This window comes from Gastrolobium bilobum, unplaced genomic scaffold (genome assembly GCF_033153095.1).
Source record: "Gastrolobium bilobum isolate Gb01-03AN ecotype WA unplaced genomic scaffold, APGP_CSIRO_Gbil_v1 utg1269, whole genome shotgun sequence".
Lineage (NCBI taxonomy): Eukaryota > Viridiplantae > Streptophyta > Magnoliopsida > Fabales > Fabaceae > Gastrolobium > Gastrolobium bilobum.
In genome coordinates this window covers 503,428-519,452 of record NW_026898540.1, presented here as the reverse complement: position 1 = coordinate 519,452, position 16,025 = coordinate 503,428, and the positions used below count along the sequence as shown (strand labels likewise).

At 30.3% G+C, this 16,025-nt stretch overlaps 1 protein-coding gene across 1 annotated transcript; it reads left to right on the top strand.

The window, feature by feature from the left end:
* The first annotated feature begins 2,338 nt into the window (after positions 1-2,338).
* On the top strand, positions 2,339-4,520 carry LOC133317269 (transcription factor HHO2-like). The gene is made up of 5 exons (XM_061519125.1): positions 2,339-2,721; positions 2,881-3,176; positions 3,269-3,560; positions 3,665-3,741; positions 4,011-4,520. Exons 1-5 carry the CDS (start codon positions 2,589-2,591, stop codon positions 4,383-4,385), a joined length of 1,173 nt encoding a protein of 390 aa, XP_061375109.1. The 5' UTR covers positions 2,339-2,588; the 3' UTR covers positions 4,386-4,520.
* The last annotated feature ends 11,505 nt before the right edge of the window (positions 4,521-16,025 follow it).

The window sequence follows — 16,025 nt, the reverse complement described above, 5'->3', positions numbered from 1 at the left end:
GTAACTTGAAAAACAATAAGCCCTATATATGGTAAAATTATTTCTACAGCTGCTTTACGTACAGTAATGACATGCTCTGATACACGAATACGTCTTTTTTTAGAAAAGATGCGTGTCGGACACGTGTCCGACACGGACACGTTCCGACACGTTTGGACACGCGTCCGACACGCGGTCAATTATTTGGAACACGTTGACTTTTTGGACACGCGATTTTGACCGTGTCCAACACGGTCAAAGGGTAAAAATGTAAATTTTTTGATATTTTATAAAATTAAAATCTGTGTACCGACCGGAAAAACCTCTTCCAATGTTTCCATGGTGTGCAAGGGTCCATCTTAGGCAATCTCAGCCTCATTTTCTCCACTTTCATCATCCACCATTGATCTCTCCAAACAGAAGAAGGAGACATCAAATAACACAGGCGCATGCCATCGCCGTCGTCAAGCTCCAAATAGTATGAAGGAAACCGCCATCGTCAAGCTGCAAACAGAACGAAGGAAACAGAAGTGAAAGAAAGAAAACAAAAAAATGAAGAAAGAAGAAGAAAGAAAACAAAACGGTTTATTTTTTTATTATTTCGTCTTATCCTCACGTACTGGCTAGTGGCCGCTAAAAACGAGGTATCCATAGTTTCTTTTTCTTTTTCTTTTTTATTAAAAATGAGTTGTTATCCAATGTTACTTGAAAGATGAGTATGCCACGTATAGGTGTTTTTCAAATTTTGAACAGATCATTAATTGTGGCTTAATTAATAACTCTATTTTTCACTTTATGTTTTAAGGGATAAAAATTTTCTTTTCAAATTTATGTTATAAAATTTAAATATTTGATTAATTATATAAGTTATTATGTATTATTATATGTATTAAATATAAATTATATTATATATATTAAAATTTTTATTTAATATCAAAACGTGTCTCAACGTGTCGAAATATGACATTTTTTAGAATTAACGTGTCGGCGTGTCGTGTCCCGTGTCCGTGTCCGTGCATCATAGATGACAGGTGTATGATTATGATTTTCCACATTTAATGATTTCATCTTTTGTATAGTTATGTTTCCGACATTTAATGTTTTCACGTGTGTATATATATATATATATATATATATAAAGGTAGGATCCTTTGACAGTAGTGTCAAATTTAAAGTTTAACACATCATCTGAGAGTCGTTGATCTTTTTTATCTAACGACTCTGATTTGTAAGCATGTGACACCATTGATCTTTTTTGATCTAATGACTCTCAGATGAGGTGTCAAACTTTAAATTTTACACCGGTGTCAAAGGATCCTGCCTATATAGAGAGAGAGAGAGAAAGAGAGAGAGGCAGAATCCTTTGACACCCTTATCTGAGAGCCTTTAGATAAAAAAAGATCAACGACTCTGATTAGTAAGCATGTGATATTATTGATCTTTTTTTATCCAACGACTATTAGATGAGGTGTCAAATTTTAAATTTGACACTGGTATCAAAGGATCCTACCATATATATATATATAGTAAGTATTTGAATGCTACACGTATAGTAGCTGCAGAAATATAAGCCCTATATATATATATATATATATATATATATATATATATATATATATATATATATAGGTAGGATCATTTGACACCGGTGTCAAATTTCAATTTTGACACCTCATCTGAGAGCCGTTAGATCAAAAAAGATCAACGACTCTGATTTGCAAGCAATGTGATACCATTGATCTTTTTTGATCTAACGACTCTCAGATGATGTGTCAAAATTGAAATTTGATACCGGTGTCAAAGGATCCTACCTCTATATATATATGAGCTTAATTTTTTCATATTATAGAAGATAATTTTATTTTCTATACACATGTTAAATTTTGTGAAGCCTATATTGGCATATATTACGCTTTAACCCAAAAAATTTAACTTTGGTGAAGGGAGAAAGGAAACAATTATCAAAATTGCAACACGCAACGAAAGATAAGAAGAGTCTTTGATCTTATCCAATGGATGAACAAACTCGAGAAAGAGAGAAAGAATGGAACGAGAGAAAACAAACGCTGACGAAAATGCCAGCCCACAGTGTAATAAAAAGCGAATCAGATCCTGGAATATTCAAAGGAACCAAACCTCTCTCTATTCTATCTCTTCCCCCATTATTTCCTTATCTAATTTTGAATAAAATAAATGACAAGACACGAGAGAGAGAGAGACAGAGAGAGAGTCATATAATGTTAAAAAAAAAAAGACAAGGCAAGAATATAAAACTCATCATCAAAGATTCGTTTCTATACGCGACGCCACGACCTTGATGGTTTCCCTAATTCTTCTACACCCTACGATCATTCTCTCTCTCTCTCTACTCTCCACCCTTTTCTCTCTCTTGCAAGTTTATTCCTATATTTGATTCTACTTAGATCCCATATTCTTCATAGTTGAATCCGTTTTCTTTTCTATGCTTATACGGAACGCCATTGCCTATATATTTCTCTTCACCCTCTTCCTCAAACTGTTTTCTTTGACACACCTATACAACTGAAACTCAAAAACAACAACAACAATCTATTAAAAATCAACAACAACAACAAAAAAACCTGGTTTCAATGCAATTCGCCGAAAAAATGCAACCCCATAAGATGGAATTCCGTGACTACATCGAAGCATTGGAGGAAGAAAGAAGAAAAATTCAGGTTTTCCCCAGAGAACTTCCTCTGTCATTGGAGCTTGTCACGCAAGGTAAAAAAACAAAAAACAAAAACAAAAATAGACACCCTTTTTTGATTCAAAGTTAAAGTTTCTTTCTTTCCTTTCTGGGTGTATGTTTTTTCTTTTTTTCAGATGTGGGTTTTGATGGGTTTCTATTTTTTTTATTTTTTTTTTGTGAATTTGATGCAGCCATTGAAGCATGTAGGCAACAGTTGTCAGGAACGACGACGGAGTGCAATTTGTATGGCCAATCGGAGTGTTCGGAGCAGACATCAATGGAAGAAGGCCCAGTTTTTGAGGAGTTCATTCCTATGAAGAAAATAGCATCCCCTGAAGAAGAAGAAGAAGAAGATGATGATGATGTTGTTGATGATGATGACCAACATTCTCATAAGAATAAGAGCATGAACATCACTGATAAAAAGAAATCGGATTGGCTCAGATCTGTTCAGTTGTGGCATCATGATCCCACTCCTGCTAAAGAGGTAAAGAAATTTTTTTACCAAAGTTGAATTGATTGAATTGGATTGGTGCTTAATAGAAATTGAATTTTGACTGTTCTGAAATTTTGGTTCAGGATGTGCCTAGAAAAACAAATGTTGTGGAAGTGAAGAGAAATGGTGGTGCTTTCCAACCATTCCACAAAGAGGAAAGTACTAATGGAAAGGCTAATATATCACCAGCTGTTAAAGCACCCTCTTCACCACCAGTACCTGCTACAAGTTCAACAGGACCAGTCAGAGTAGAAAATGCTGTGAGCAACAAAAGAGAGGAGAAAGGACAGAATCAGAGAAAGCAGCGCCGGTGTTGGTCACAGGAATTGCACAAGCGCTTCTTGCATGCCCTTCAGCAACTTGGCGGTGCAGATTGTGAGTATCTTAGAAAAACCAAGTTCTTCTTGTTATTTATGTGTTGTTCCGCATGCAATTGTAACTGTGTGTTTTGATGTTTTGATATTTGGTGTATGTCACAGCTGCCACACCTAAACAGATCAGGGATCAAATGAAGGTTGATGGTCTCACCAATGATGAAGTCAAAAGTCATTTGCAGGTTAGTGTAGTACTTGTTCATTTTAATTTCTTCCCCCATTTCTATGATCTGGTATAATATTCTTTTTATGTTGCTGGAACAAAACTGAGACTGAAGATTGGTTTATTAAGGCATGTGTTTATAATATGTTTCCAAATATAGATAAGCCTTTAAGATCACCATGTTAGTATAATTGGAGTATTTTCTGTTGCAGAAGTAACAGCAAATTCCTTTAGTTTTATGTTCCCAAATATAGTCTAAAATTTCTTTCTATTGTGGGTTTTGGACAGAAATTTCGTCTGCACACCAGAAGGAGCCCCATTATGCACAATAATGGTAATTCACCAACAGCTCCTTTGTTCCTTGTTGGGAACATTTTTGTTCAACCACCAGAATATGCTCCCATGGCAACCTCAACAGCATCAGGGGAATTGACCACAGTTACTGCTTCTACTGGAATTTATGCTCCTGTGGCTTCACATCCTCCAGCTGTTACACACACATCAACTCCTCCTTCAATTAAGAAGGCACAGTTTAAACAATTAGAGGTGTCTGAGCATTCACATTCAGGAGAAAGGGCTAATCACAGTGAAGGGGCTGTTAATTCAAACTCCCCTACCTCATCATCCTCCACTCAGACCACCACAACTTCACCTGGCTGTTGATTTTTTCAAGATGTTGTAAAAAAAAGTTTTGTAACTAAACTGTTGTAGCTATTCTCTTCTGACTTTTTATTTTTATTTTACTTCTTTCCTGTTGTATGGAACTTAAATTATAGAGTGGTGAAAATATACAGAAAGTGACAGTTTTGATGTTAAATAAGTCACACCCCTTTTAGCTGGCTACACCATGTTGTTTCCTCAGAACAAAAGTGAACTGAAATTTTCTATTTTTGTATTTGGAAGCATGTTCAACTTCTCTTAAATTGGTACAGTGTATCAAGATTGTGGTAAATTTCTTAAAATTTATAAAAGGGTCTCTAGTTTGTACCATCCTGATTCTGATTGAGACATAACTCATTGAGCACATTAATAACGAGTGTGGTTGTAATTTGGAGATGGGTGATCCAAATACATTGTCTTGGTTATTGGGGTTTGTCCTTTGTTGTGAGTGCGATGGGGTTAATAGGATTCTAGCAACTTGATGATTGTGAAATAGATAAAGTGAGAATATCCCACAGAATATGCAGTGAACACAATGTATAGGACAAAGAAGCTGCTGATATATATCAGTCGTGAAAATAACTTGGCCACTGGATTTTAAAAAGCCAAAAGACTCTGGGAAGTTTTTTTTTTTTTTTTTTCCAGTTTCACAGAAAATGGGATACTAGATCATAGGGGTTCTTATGCTTCATGGGCTTATTACAATCAAACCCACCCCCCAACCCACCAAGAAAACACCTACACGTTTTTTTGAAAAAAAAAAAAAAAATTACGTGTCGAACACCGACACGTTCCAACATGCGTCCCACAAGCAGTCAATATTTTAGGATACACGATCAACGTTTCGACATATGTTTCCGACATGCAATCAACGCTCTGACACACATCCGACATTTTTTTTAAGTTTAAATTTTATTTTATTAACTAAAAATGAAAAATTAATTTATAAGTCAACTTTTTTTCTATTATGGAATTTGACATAAAAAATTAATAAGGTATGAAAATTACTTTTGCTTTATATTTATATTATGGAATTTGAATATTTGATTGATTATATAATTTATTATGCACTGTTATATGTACTAAATATAAATTATATTATATATATCAAAAATATTATTTAATATCAAAATGTGTCCTAACGTGTCGAAATATGACATTTTTTAAAATTAACGTGTCGGCGTGTCGTGTCCCGTGTTGGTGTCGGTGCAACATAGCCCCCCACACAAAAAAAAAATGTTAATTTAAATTATTTAAAAAATCATTCATAAGTTTAAAACATGGTTATGAGTATTTACAAACTAAATTGTATTGAAACTTCAAAAAGTAATCTTTCAATTTTAACTAAAGGTATATTAGAACAAAAAAAATTGGTTTGTTAAATAATTAACAAATATTCAGTCGAAATTTTTTAATGAAATGCACTAAGTTAGCCATCATGTGATTGGTTTTTGTATGCCATTAATTGTTATTCGATGCAAACGTTAAAGTCTTAAAAGTCTCTGCATCCCCTCCCTTCATTTATGATTATTATTTTAGGTATATTTCATTTGTTGTCTCTTATTGTAGGTGTAGCTCAATTTATAAATAATAATTAATATACATAATTATTGAATCATACAAATTTATAAAGAAAAACTATATTGTCATATTGCATAAATCTAAAAATAAATTTAATAATGAAAAATTATTGTTATATACTTATTAATATTTGTGATTATTGCTAAGTTTTTTCATTTTTTCCCCTTTGTTTCAATTTTCAATTATGTTGAGACATTGACACGAGCTTCTTCCACAAAAAGGCATTGCAAATTTGGAAAATATATATTTTTGTAGTTATTTGAATGGTTGATTCCTCGAGGAATCTACTGCATGGTCCCTCATCAAACCACTTCGTTTGTCTTTTTGGACACATGTCAAGTACGGAATAATATTTCTTTTTTTCGTTTGTCTGTTTGCATAATAAGAGTCAGATAAAATTGAGTGAAAGTGTTTTGGTCACTTATAGCAGATAAATTTTTTTATAGTAAATATATTTATATTAGGATTTGTATACGTGGATTTTAATATTTAAAAAATCAAAAAAAATCAAAATTAATATGCGAATCCTAATTTTCTTTTTTTATTGTTATAAATTTTCTTATCTACAGCAACATAAAAAATATTAAAACCTTCATTTATTTTTAAAATAAAAAACACAAGTCGAGAATCTTATAAAGAATAATGTAATGCATTCAATTATTATTATTATTATTATTATTATTATTATCACATCGATTTTTCATAAAAATAATATTACAATGATCTGTTAATGGGTAAAAACCACAAATCTCACGAGAAAATTATTTTTTTAGTTTTTTTTCTACTATCGTTATAAAATCTTTTTACTTATTATCTAATCATGTGTCGGGACATGATGCAAATATTTTTTGTTGGCTTAGCCTATAATTCCATCAAAATTGTGTTAATTAAACTTATATAATACCTTCTGTCAAATCTAAGTGGAAATTCAAAGTCAAGAATACTATTAGCTAATCAATTAACAAATTTATCCCTAGTTAAAGGTAAAACATCTTTTTTTCTTAAAAAAATCTTTTTATTAATGACTAGTTCCAATTCTATACTCCATCCACAAATCTTTTTTTTCTTAATATATATATATATATATATATATATATATATATATATATATATATATATATATATATATATATATATATATATATCTGTCACTCTGTTTAATTTCTACCCTCTTTTACTTTCTATTGTTCAATCTCAATACCCTTTGCACGGGTTCAGCAATCAGACTGTCCCTTAAAAAGCATAAGAAATAAAAGGTACATGCACAAACTCAACCACATGAACGGTCAAAAGTTTCAATCAGCCAATTTAATTTCTTTAATAATCTTGCGTGTTAGGTATGGTTATTTGTTGGATATTCCATTGTTAAAGTCCCATGTATCACATGAATTAATTACTCCGCGCGCCTATAATATGCATGTTGACATTCAATTAGTAATATTCCATCTCATGAAATGGATAAACCCAAATCCTTATCTCTGTAGTTGATTAATTACTTAATTCATTAATGTCATATTCTTGTATTTATCAAAGTGACATTATCTCGAAACGTGATCTTTAAACTTAACCAATTGTTCCATTCTGCTTCACAGTGTGGATCACTTTGTCCCCCAATTCCAATTTACAAACAATATATTCTTATTCATATAGTACTTGTTTTTTTTTTTTGGAAGATATTCATATATATAGTTCTTGTTGATAAACCACTTTACACATAAGCCTTTTCATAGAGGGAACTTCAACACATACTAGGGTTGTGCTTTTGTCAATAATGAAGGCTATTTATTTTTTTTTATATCAATCATAATTATCTTTTTGAAGCGAGTCGCCTCCTGATATCTTCAAAACATTTATCTTTTTGAGTCGACTACGAGACTAATCTCAAATTGAGATTTAGTTACAATTAAAAGCTCTTTGGAGAGAGACAAAGAGCTTTAGTGTTTTAAACTCAATAGACTAATACTTTGACTGAGAATTAAAAAGTAGAATTAAACCAACCAACTAGAGGTAATTTTACAATGCCATTAAGTGTCATTGTTAAAAAGATTTTATATGACCCTTCTGGCATCGAAGGTTTCCTTAATTAATGGATTTAACTTCGACAAATTTACCTGTTCAATAATCTGCTGAGTAGATTCAGATCTCGGTTGGTAATATAAGTAGTCACCAATAAGCCAAACAAAGCACTGAAATCAGTATGATCCATCTCAACCTAAGAAAAACTTTATATATTGTTTAATTTCTAATTAAGTGCACATCAAATGAATTTTGATTTTGTAACTCTGAATAGCCAAGTGATTTCCTTTCTATGTTATTTTTTAATCGTCTCTTTAATTATTATACAACTGTTGGTAACTGCTTTTTATTTTTATTTTAGAAGACATATTTTTTACATTGATAATAATGATGAGCTATTAACGTCCTTTGATTCATTTAATTAATCTCACCAAGTGAAAAAAAAAAAAACTAAAGTTGTGCTGTTATTGTTGTAATCGGAAGATTATATATATATATATATATATATATATATATATATATATATATGGGGGATTTTTTGACTCCAGAGTAAGATTTAAAAGTCTTACTCCTCATCTCAGCCCTTGATTTTCGTTCATATAACGGTTATAATTTAATAAGTTATAACAATTAATTAATTATTAATTTCAAATAAATGATAACCGTTGGATGAACGAAAATCAAAGGCTGAGATGAAGAGTAAGACTTTTAAATCTTACTCTGAAGTCAAAAAATCCCTCCCCTATATATATATATATATATATAGGGGAGGGATCATTTGACTCCAGAGTAAGATTTAAAAGTCTTACTCCTCATCCCAGCCCTTGATTTCCGTTCATCCAACGGTTAGCATTTATTTAAAATTAATAATTAATTAATTGTTGTTACTTATTAAATGCTAACCGTTGGATGAACGGAAATCAAGGGCTGGGATGAGGAGTAAGACTTTTAAATCTTACTCTGGAGTCAAATGATCCATCCCCATATATATATATATATATATATATATATATATATATATATATATATATATATGGGGAGGGATCATTTGACTCCAGAGTAAGATTTAAAAGTCTTACTCTTCTTCCCAGCCTTGATTTCCGTTCATCAAACGGTTATCATTTAGTAATTTAATGCATTAATTAATTATTAATTTCAAATAAATGATAACCGTTGGATGAACGGAAATCAATGGCTGGGATGAGGAGTAAGACTTTTAAATCTTACTCTGGAGTCAAATGATCCCTCCCCTATATATATATATATATATATAGGGTAGGATATTGTAACAATGTTACTACCAATCAATTTCACGGTTAACAATGATTATATTTATTTTCATCTTTGTATGATTATGATTCTCCATATTTAATGTGAAAGCATCGAACATGAAAAATCTTAACCATACAAAGTTGAAAATAAATATAAAGTATTAAATATAGGGAATATTCATAATCATATAAACATGAAAATAAATATAACTGTTGGATCAACATAATCAATTTAACGATAATCAATTTAACGATAAAATTGATTAATTAACATTGGTAGTAACCCTAATTAGTTGTTACAATATCCTAACCCCATATATATATATATATATATATATATATATATATATATATATATATGCATCTAGCCCCAACAACTAGCAAGGATCAACTCTATCAAAACCTTGGTATTGCCAAGCCAAATTACAATTACTATGAAAGGTGAAAAAATATTCACATTTTGATTCGAATCTAAAACCTGTTCTTAAAATTTCCTTCACTCCAATTAAGATAATAAAGAAGCGAGTATACTATTAATTTTAACTTTTCTCTTTTAAAGAATTACTGTTTTTTTCTTATTCTTTTTTCGAGTAAAAAATTTCTTTTACTCATACTAGTCAAGCCACTAATTTTAATGTAAACATAATTAATAGGGATTTTAAGGATCAATTGAGTTTTGGGATCCAATGCGCTTGTGAAGTAATCCACATATATTTGCATAGCAGCATAGCACCACTTTTATTATTTACGTGACAGTAATGTGCTAACTGCTATGGTTATTTTTGAAAGATTGCAGACTTTTTTTTTTTTTTTAAGGAAAAGATTGCAGACTTTGAGAATACAACAACCAACTGGCTCAAATTATTAAATAAGCACCTGCCCTAGCATTCAGCATAAAGTATTATACACATTCTTAAAAAAAAACAGAGGACAAGAGCTGCTGATGGAGCCTTCTTGGTATAGTTTATTACCTGCATATACAGAGCTCTATCTATTGAGAAAAAAACGAGGCATGCTCACAAACATTGCCATCTGACTCTCCAATGAACTATGGTCCATATCCGAATATTCCAGGATAAGGGGGCATATTATTTTTTTATATCTAATAATTATACTGGTATATTCTCTTTTGTTTATATTATCTTCTTATGGGTAAGGACCAGCAAGCAAAACTATTCCATCTGTTTCTCCAACCTAACCTTCGTCGAGATTCCACATCATCTAACATGAATAATTCGACTTGTAAGAGTGCTAACAATTTGGTCAGTGGGGCCTAGCTAGTAGTTAGCAGCCGAATAAACACTAAATTATGCGTGTGTTAATTTAAGTAAAGGATATTCCTAATGCAAATTCCACGAAATGTTTTCTTTATACATTGTTCATGATTTAGCGAATAACTAATATGTGATCCAATATTATTAAAATCGGCTCCATCAATGATTCGATCGAGGTACTGAGTTACTGGATTACTGATTGAACCGTATGACCAGATAATTATATATAAATCTATAATTTATATTAAAAAATTATAAATATACTCAAATAGCTGAAAAAAATAATATAAATTCTAAATATTTTAATATAAAAAATAATAAATTATACATTATTGTCCAATAAAAGATCAAACAAACACTTATATGCTTGTTATATTGGTGTTTCAGGTTCGGTAAACGACATATCTAACTATCAAATCAAAATTCCCTGCATTATGCATAATTGAGATAATATTAAGATTGTAGGTACATAACTTATGTAAGTCAATAAGTAACAGATTACTCAAATATGTCAATTATGATTTTTTTTGAAAAACTTTTTTTTAAATTTTTATTTTAAAAAAACCCGGGCCGAGTCACCAGTTTTTCACAAAAATTGGCCGGGTCGTACCGGGTCTGATACTTGACCGATCCAATGTGATAACCGAACCGATCAGATGACCGGTTCACCGGATTCCGGGTCGACCCAGTCGGTCCGATTTTCGCAACAATGATGTGATCTTAAAGTTGTAATGGGCATAAGGACGGTTCTTTCACAAAGATAATTTGTAATATAAAGAAGATTTGTGATTTTAATAAGAAAGGATATGATATTATGCTATAAGCACCAACACTTCAAAACATTTGATGTATCGTGTCCGACACTCTCTGATACTCCGACACGCGTTGCAGAAACTCAAAAAAGGGTTTAAAGATTACATTGCATTGCGTTTTTAATTTTAACTATTAGATTCGTTCGATTACGATTACCATTTTATTGAGTTTAATATAAATATTTGTGATATTTTATATTTCTTTGCAAAATTGATAGGTATTATAATTTTAGCTTTATTTTTTTAAATTATTAAATATTGAATATAATATACACTACACAAATTAAAATATCAAAACGTGTCCTAACATATCAAAATCTAATATTTTTTAAAATTAATGTGTCGGTGTGTCGTGTCGTGTCGTATCCGGTGTCCGTGATAGTGTCGATGCAACATAGATATTATGTTTATTTTTTTATGCTTATTCATCTCTAATATTATTATATCATGATCTTAAGAAAAAAGAAAGAGAAAAAAAAAGATTAATTGATATTCTGATCTAACGATATTAAAGATTATTAGATAGAATAGACATAAAAAAAATAAAAAAATATCATATTCCTTAAAAGAAATGAAAGTGGGAAAAAGAGTATAATAAATGTTGTCAAACAAAAAAGAATCAAGAGTTTAATGATTACATGATGTCATGGCAGAGTTAAGAGAATAATTTATTTTTATTAAAAAACATTAATATATATTTATATGTAAGGAAAATATTTTTCTTATGTTGTAGGAAAGTAGTTATTTCATGTTGTAAAAATAAAGTTGACAGTGAGATCCACAGGTAAGAGGAGAAAAAAAAAGAATGGTGGGACCCACCCTTCTTTTGTGTGTGTAAAAAAATTATTTATCTCATATAAAATGAGATAAATATAACCCTTATATATAATAATAAAAATAATAATAATAAATTAAAAATTTAGGAAAGAGCGACGACTCATAATTGCCACTTCCCTGAATCTCCAAACAATCTTTATTATTCCTGATATACATACATCCTTCTAAAAAGGGTAAAGATTTGGGATTTAGATAAAAATAAAAATGAAGATGTTGGCTTCAATGACATAAAATTCTATTTCTAAGAAAAGAGGAGTACCGAATTAGTATCAAAGAAAAATTCTAAATCTGCACCTGCAAGTAGTACTGTAAGTATGATTTATACTTAATAAAATTTTTTCTTCATCCCAATTCAGAAAAGTGTGAACCTATGTTTGTTATTGTAAACTAAAAAGTTACTTTTAACTAAATCTTTTACAATATATATATATATATATATATATATATATATATATATATATGGGTGTTCTGTCTGAAAGATAGAGATGTCTAACCCGTGGCAGGTATATTTTATGTAGGATCTAGGTGCTCTCTCTCAAGTATCTATAAATGAGATACCCTTGAGGGTAGGTCGATCACTGTGCACAATAATAATCTACATAGTCAAGGCGTGGGGTGTGTACACAGTGACAAGCTAAGAAAGAAGGTTTTGAGAGTGTGTACCTTATTAGTTTAATCTCTTATTTATAGATGGGTTACCTGAAGAAGTGTACTTCTGGGCCTCTTAGGAATATTTGGGGCACAAGTCCAACTGCTTAGCTGTATGGATAAGATCGTCATCAATAGGAGATTCCCTTCCTTTTGTGTTGTCCTTTATTGGTCCTTCTAGAATATGGGCCTTTGTCAGGTCCATAACAATGTGTTTATCGTTTCTCAAGTTGCTTGAGATAATTTTATCTCCGGTTATTAAATCATAACCGTACAAAGATAGATCAATGGTGATAAAGGAAGATAGAGAAAAAGAGAATCATAACCATTCAAAAGTGAATCAATTAATATAAGGAAATAAATAAATAAATAAAACGACGTAGTTTTGGGATAGCTGAAGATAAATTTATCTCAAGCTGCTTGAGAAATGTTTTTCTTATATTAATTGATTCACCTTTGAATGGTTATGATTTCCTTTTTCTCTATCTTCCTTTATCACCATTGATCCATCTTTGTGCGGTTATGATTTATTAGCCAGTGATAAAATTATCTCAAACAGCTTGAGAAACGATGAGTCCATATATATATATATATATATATATATATATATATATATGAAAAAAAATTTCTTAAATAGCTTGAGATATATTTATCTCCGTCCACCCAAAAACTACATCGTTTCTTTTATTTATTTTCTTATATTAATTAATTCACCTTTTAATTTTTATGATTCCCTTTTTTCTCTCTTTTCCTTTATCATCATTGATCCATCTTTGTACAGTTATAATTTAGTAGCTTGAGATAAAATTATCTTAAACAACTTGATAAACGATAAGCGATATATGAATATGAGTTCTCAATCATGACATGTATTTTGATTATTAATTTAGCCACTTACATGTTGGCTAAAGAAACATTGTGTTTGAAAATTTTATGGTATTAAATTAACAAATGGCATGACTTTGGATCCTTTGAACATGGATTTGGACTAAGCAATTGTCGTTTTGGGTGGCATAGAATTGGACAGGGTTATGCTAAATTTGCTCCTTGAGTGAATATAGGGCCAGGTGACCTATATGGTTGCTTAAACATAGGAAAACAACATATACGAAAATGGTATAGGAATTTACAAAAAAAAAAAAAGAAAATGGTATAGGAAATGGTATAGGAGGCTTGTTCACTGTGAAATCTCTAAACTGGGGTGCACAGTGGAACATCAATTTTCATCCGTTGGATATGAAAAAAGAAAAAAAGAAAAATCAACCGATGACATTAATCTAGGTTCTGAATGAGGAATAAAAATATATTATAAATAAAAAAATTCAAAATAAATAATGAAAACCTATTATAGTGAGTAAACTCAAGGGACCACCGGTGGTCCCAATGGGTCCATTGTAAAAGGCACCAAGTGTAGTGAAGTCTTGTTCGGGTTTATTGATGGATTCTTTCTTATTATATTAAGCCTTGATAATTATGAGAGGATGTGTCATAGTACAGTGATAAGGAATATTCTTCAAACCTTAACATACAAATTTGTTTTTCCTTTGAGTCAAAAGATACGTAAATTCTACTTTTAACTTGAGTTTTACAAGAATCATCCGTTGATTTAATTGTTTGTCATTTCCGAGTCAATCCACTAATTATGTCTAATTACTAATTAGAACATATCGTTCTGCCGTACCTTTATAAATTTCTTAGCTTTTTTATCATGATAAAAGGTTCTATTATGTACCCACCTAAAAAAAGTTCTTTTAGACTTTCCTGCTGAACTTTTTGTACAAGAAGAAAAAAAGCTCGTTTAATATTTAATATTTATATATCCTAACATTAATTATCAATTCATATTTATAAAATAATTGGTTTATATGCTACTCTTACACTCGTTAAAAAGGAAAAGTTGATATATATGTTGTCATTATTCAATCCATAATCATTATACAATACTAATCATAATCATATATATATATATATATATATATATATATATATATATATATATATATATATATATATATATATATACGGGTCAAAGATCATTTTACACTGATATAAGAATATGTGTATAACATATTATAATTGTTTCACGTGTCATTTTTACTTTTTTAGAGTAGAACCATATATATAGCATAAAAATACATAAACTTATAATTATATATAAATAAATATAATTAACTTATTACTCAAGGATAAATTGCACTATAGACACATCGAGATAAATTTTAGATTATTAGGTTATGCGAAATTTTATAATCTTAAATATTGGGCAAGCAAATACATCATGATTAAACTATTGCTTAGAGTCATAATGATAAAAAAGCTGATTTTAGTGAATCGTACTGAAATCAAATTATTTAATGAGAGAACTTGAACTTTTGAATCTTAGAAGGGCATGTTGTATATATGATTATTATTTTTCACTAAGTGCATGCACATATTAGTTGGTTCCAATTAATACTAGTAAACCAAGTTTAAAAATAAAAATACCCGCTAATTAGGGGCAAGTGCCAGATCTTAATTATAAGTTGACTGAATTACTTTTTCACCTCTATTATTTATTTGATTAGTGCGATGATCACATGATAAATAGTTAACCCCTCTACAGTTTTAGAAGATATAATATTAACAAAATAGATGGCACAAATTAACTGAAGCAAAACGAGTCATTGGCACATGATAAATGAAACCCAAGGAGTACATTTTTCATGTCATGGTTGACGCAGACAAACCAATGAACTGGCCTGAAAAAAATTCTCAAATAGAATCAAAATCTTGCGAAAGGGAATTAATTATATTATATTTAATTGGTGAATTTCAAAGCCAATATTCAGTCCCCCTAAGCACATTAACACGTCCAAATGCATTTGTTATTTGTTTAACTAGCACCCATGGTGCACACCAACAAATTAAATTATAACATCTCAAGGAGTTGTTGAGATTTGAGATCAACCACATTTAACAGAGATTATATGAATTTCAACGTCAAGTATGAGTATTGTATTTGAAATCTATAAAATGAAATAATTTATTTCATTTATTATAATGAATTAAATTATCATTTATTTCATAGTTTAGGGTCATTGCAAGTGCATTGCTATTTTGGTGGACTTTTAAGAAATTATGCAGTAACTCTTTTAATTATTTACTAGCTTAACAAATTGTGCTATGGATGATAATATGATTTTGCCCAGTTTAACAAATTATGTA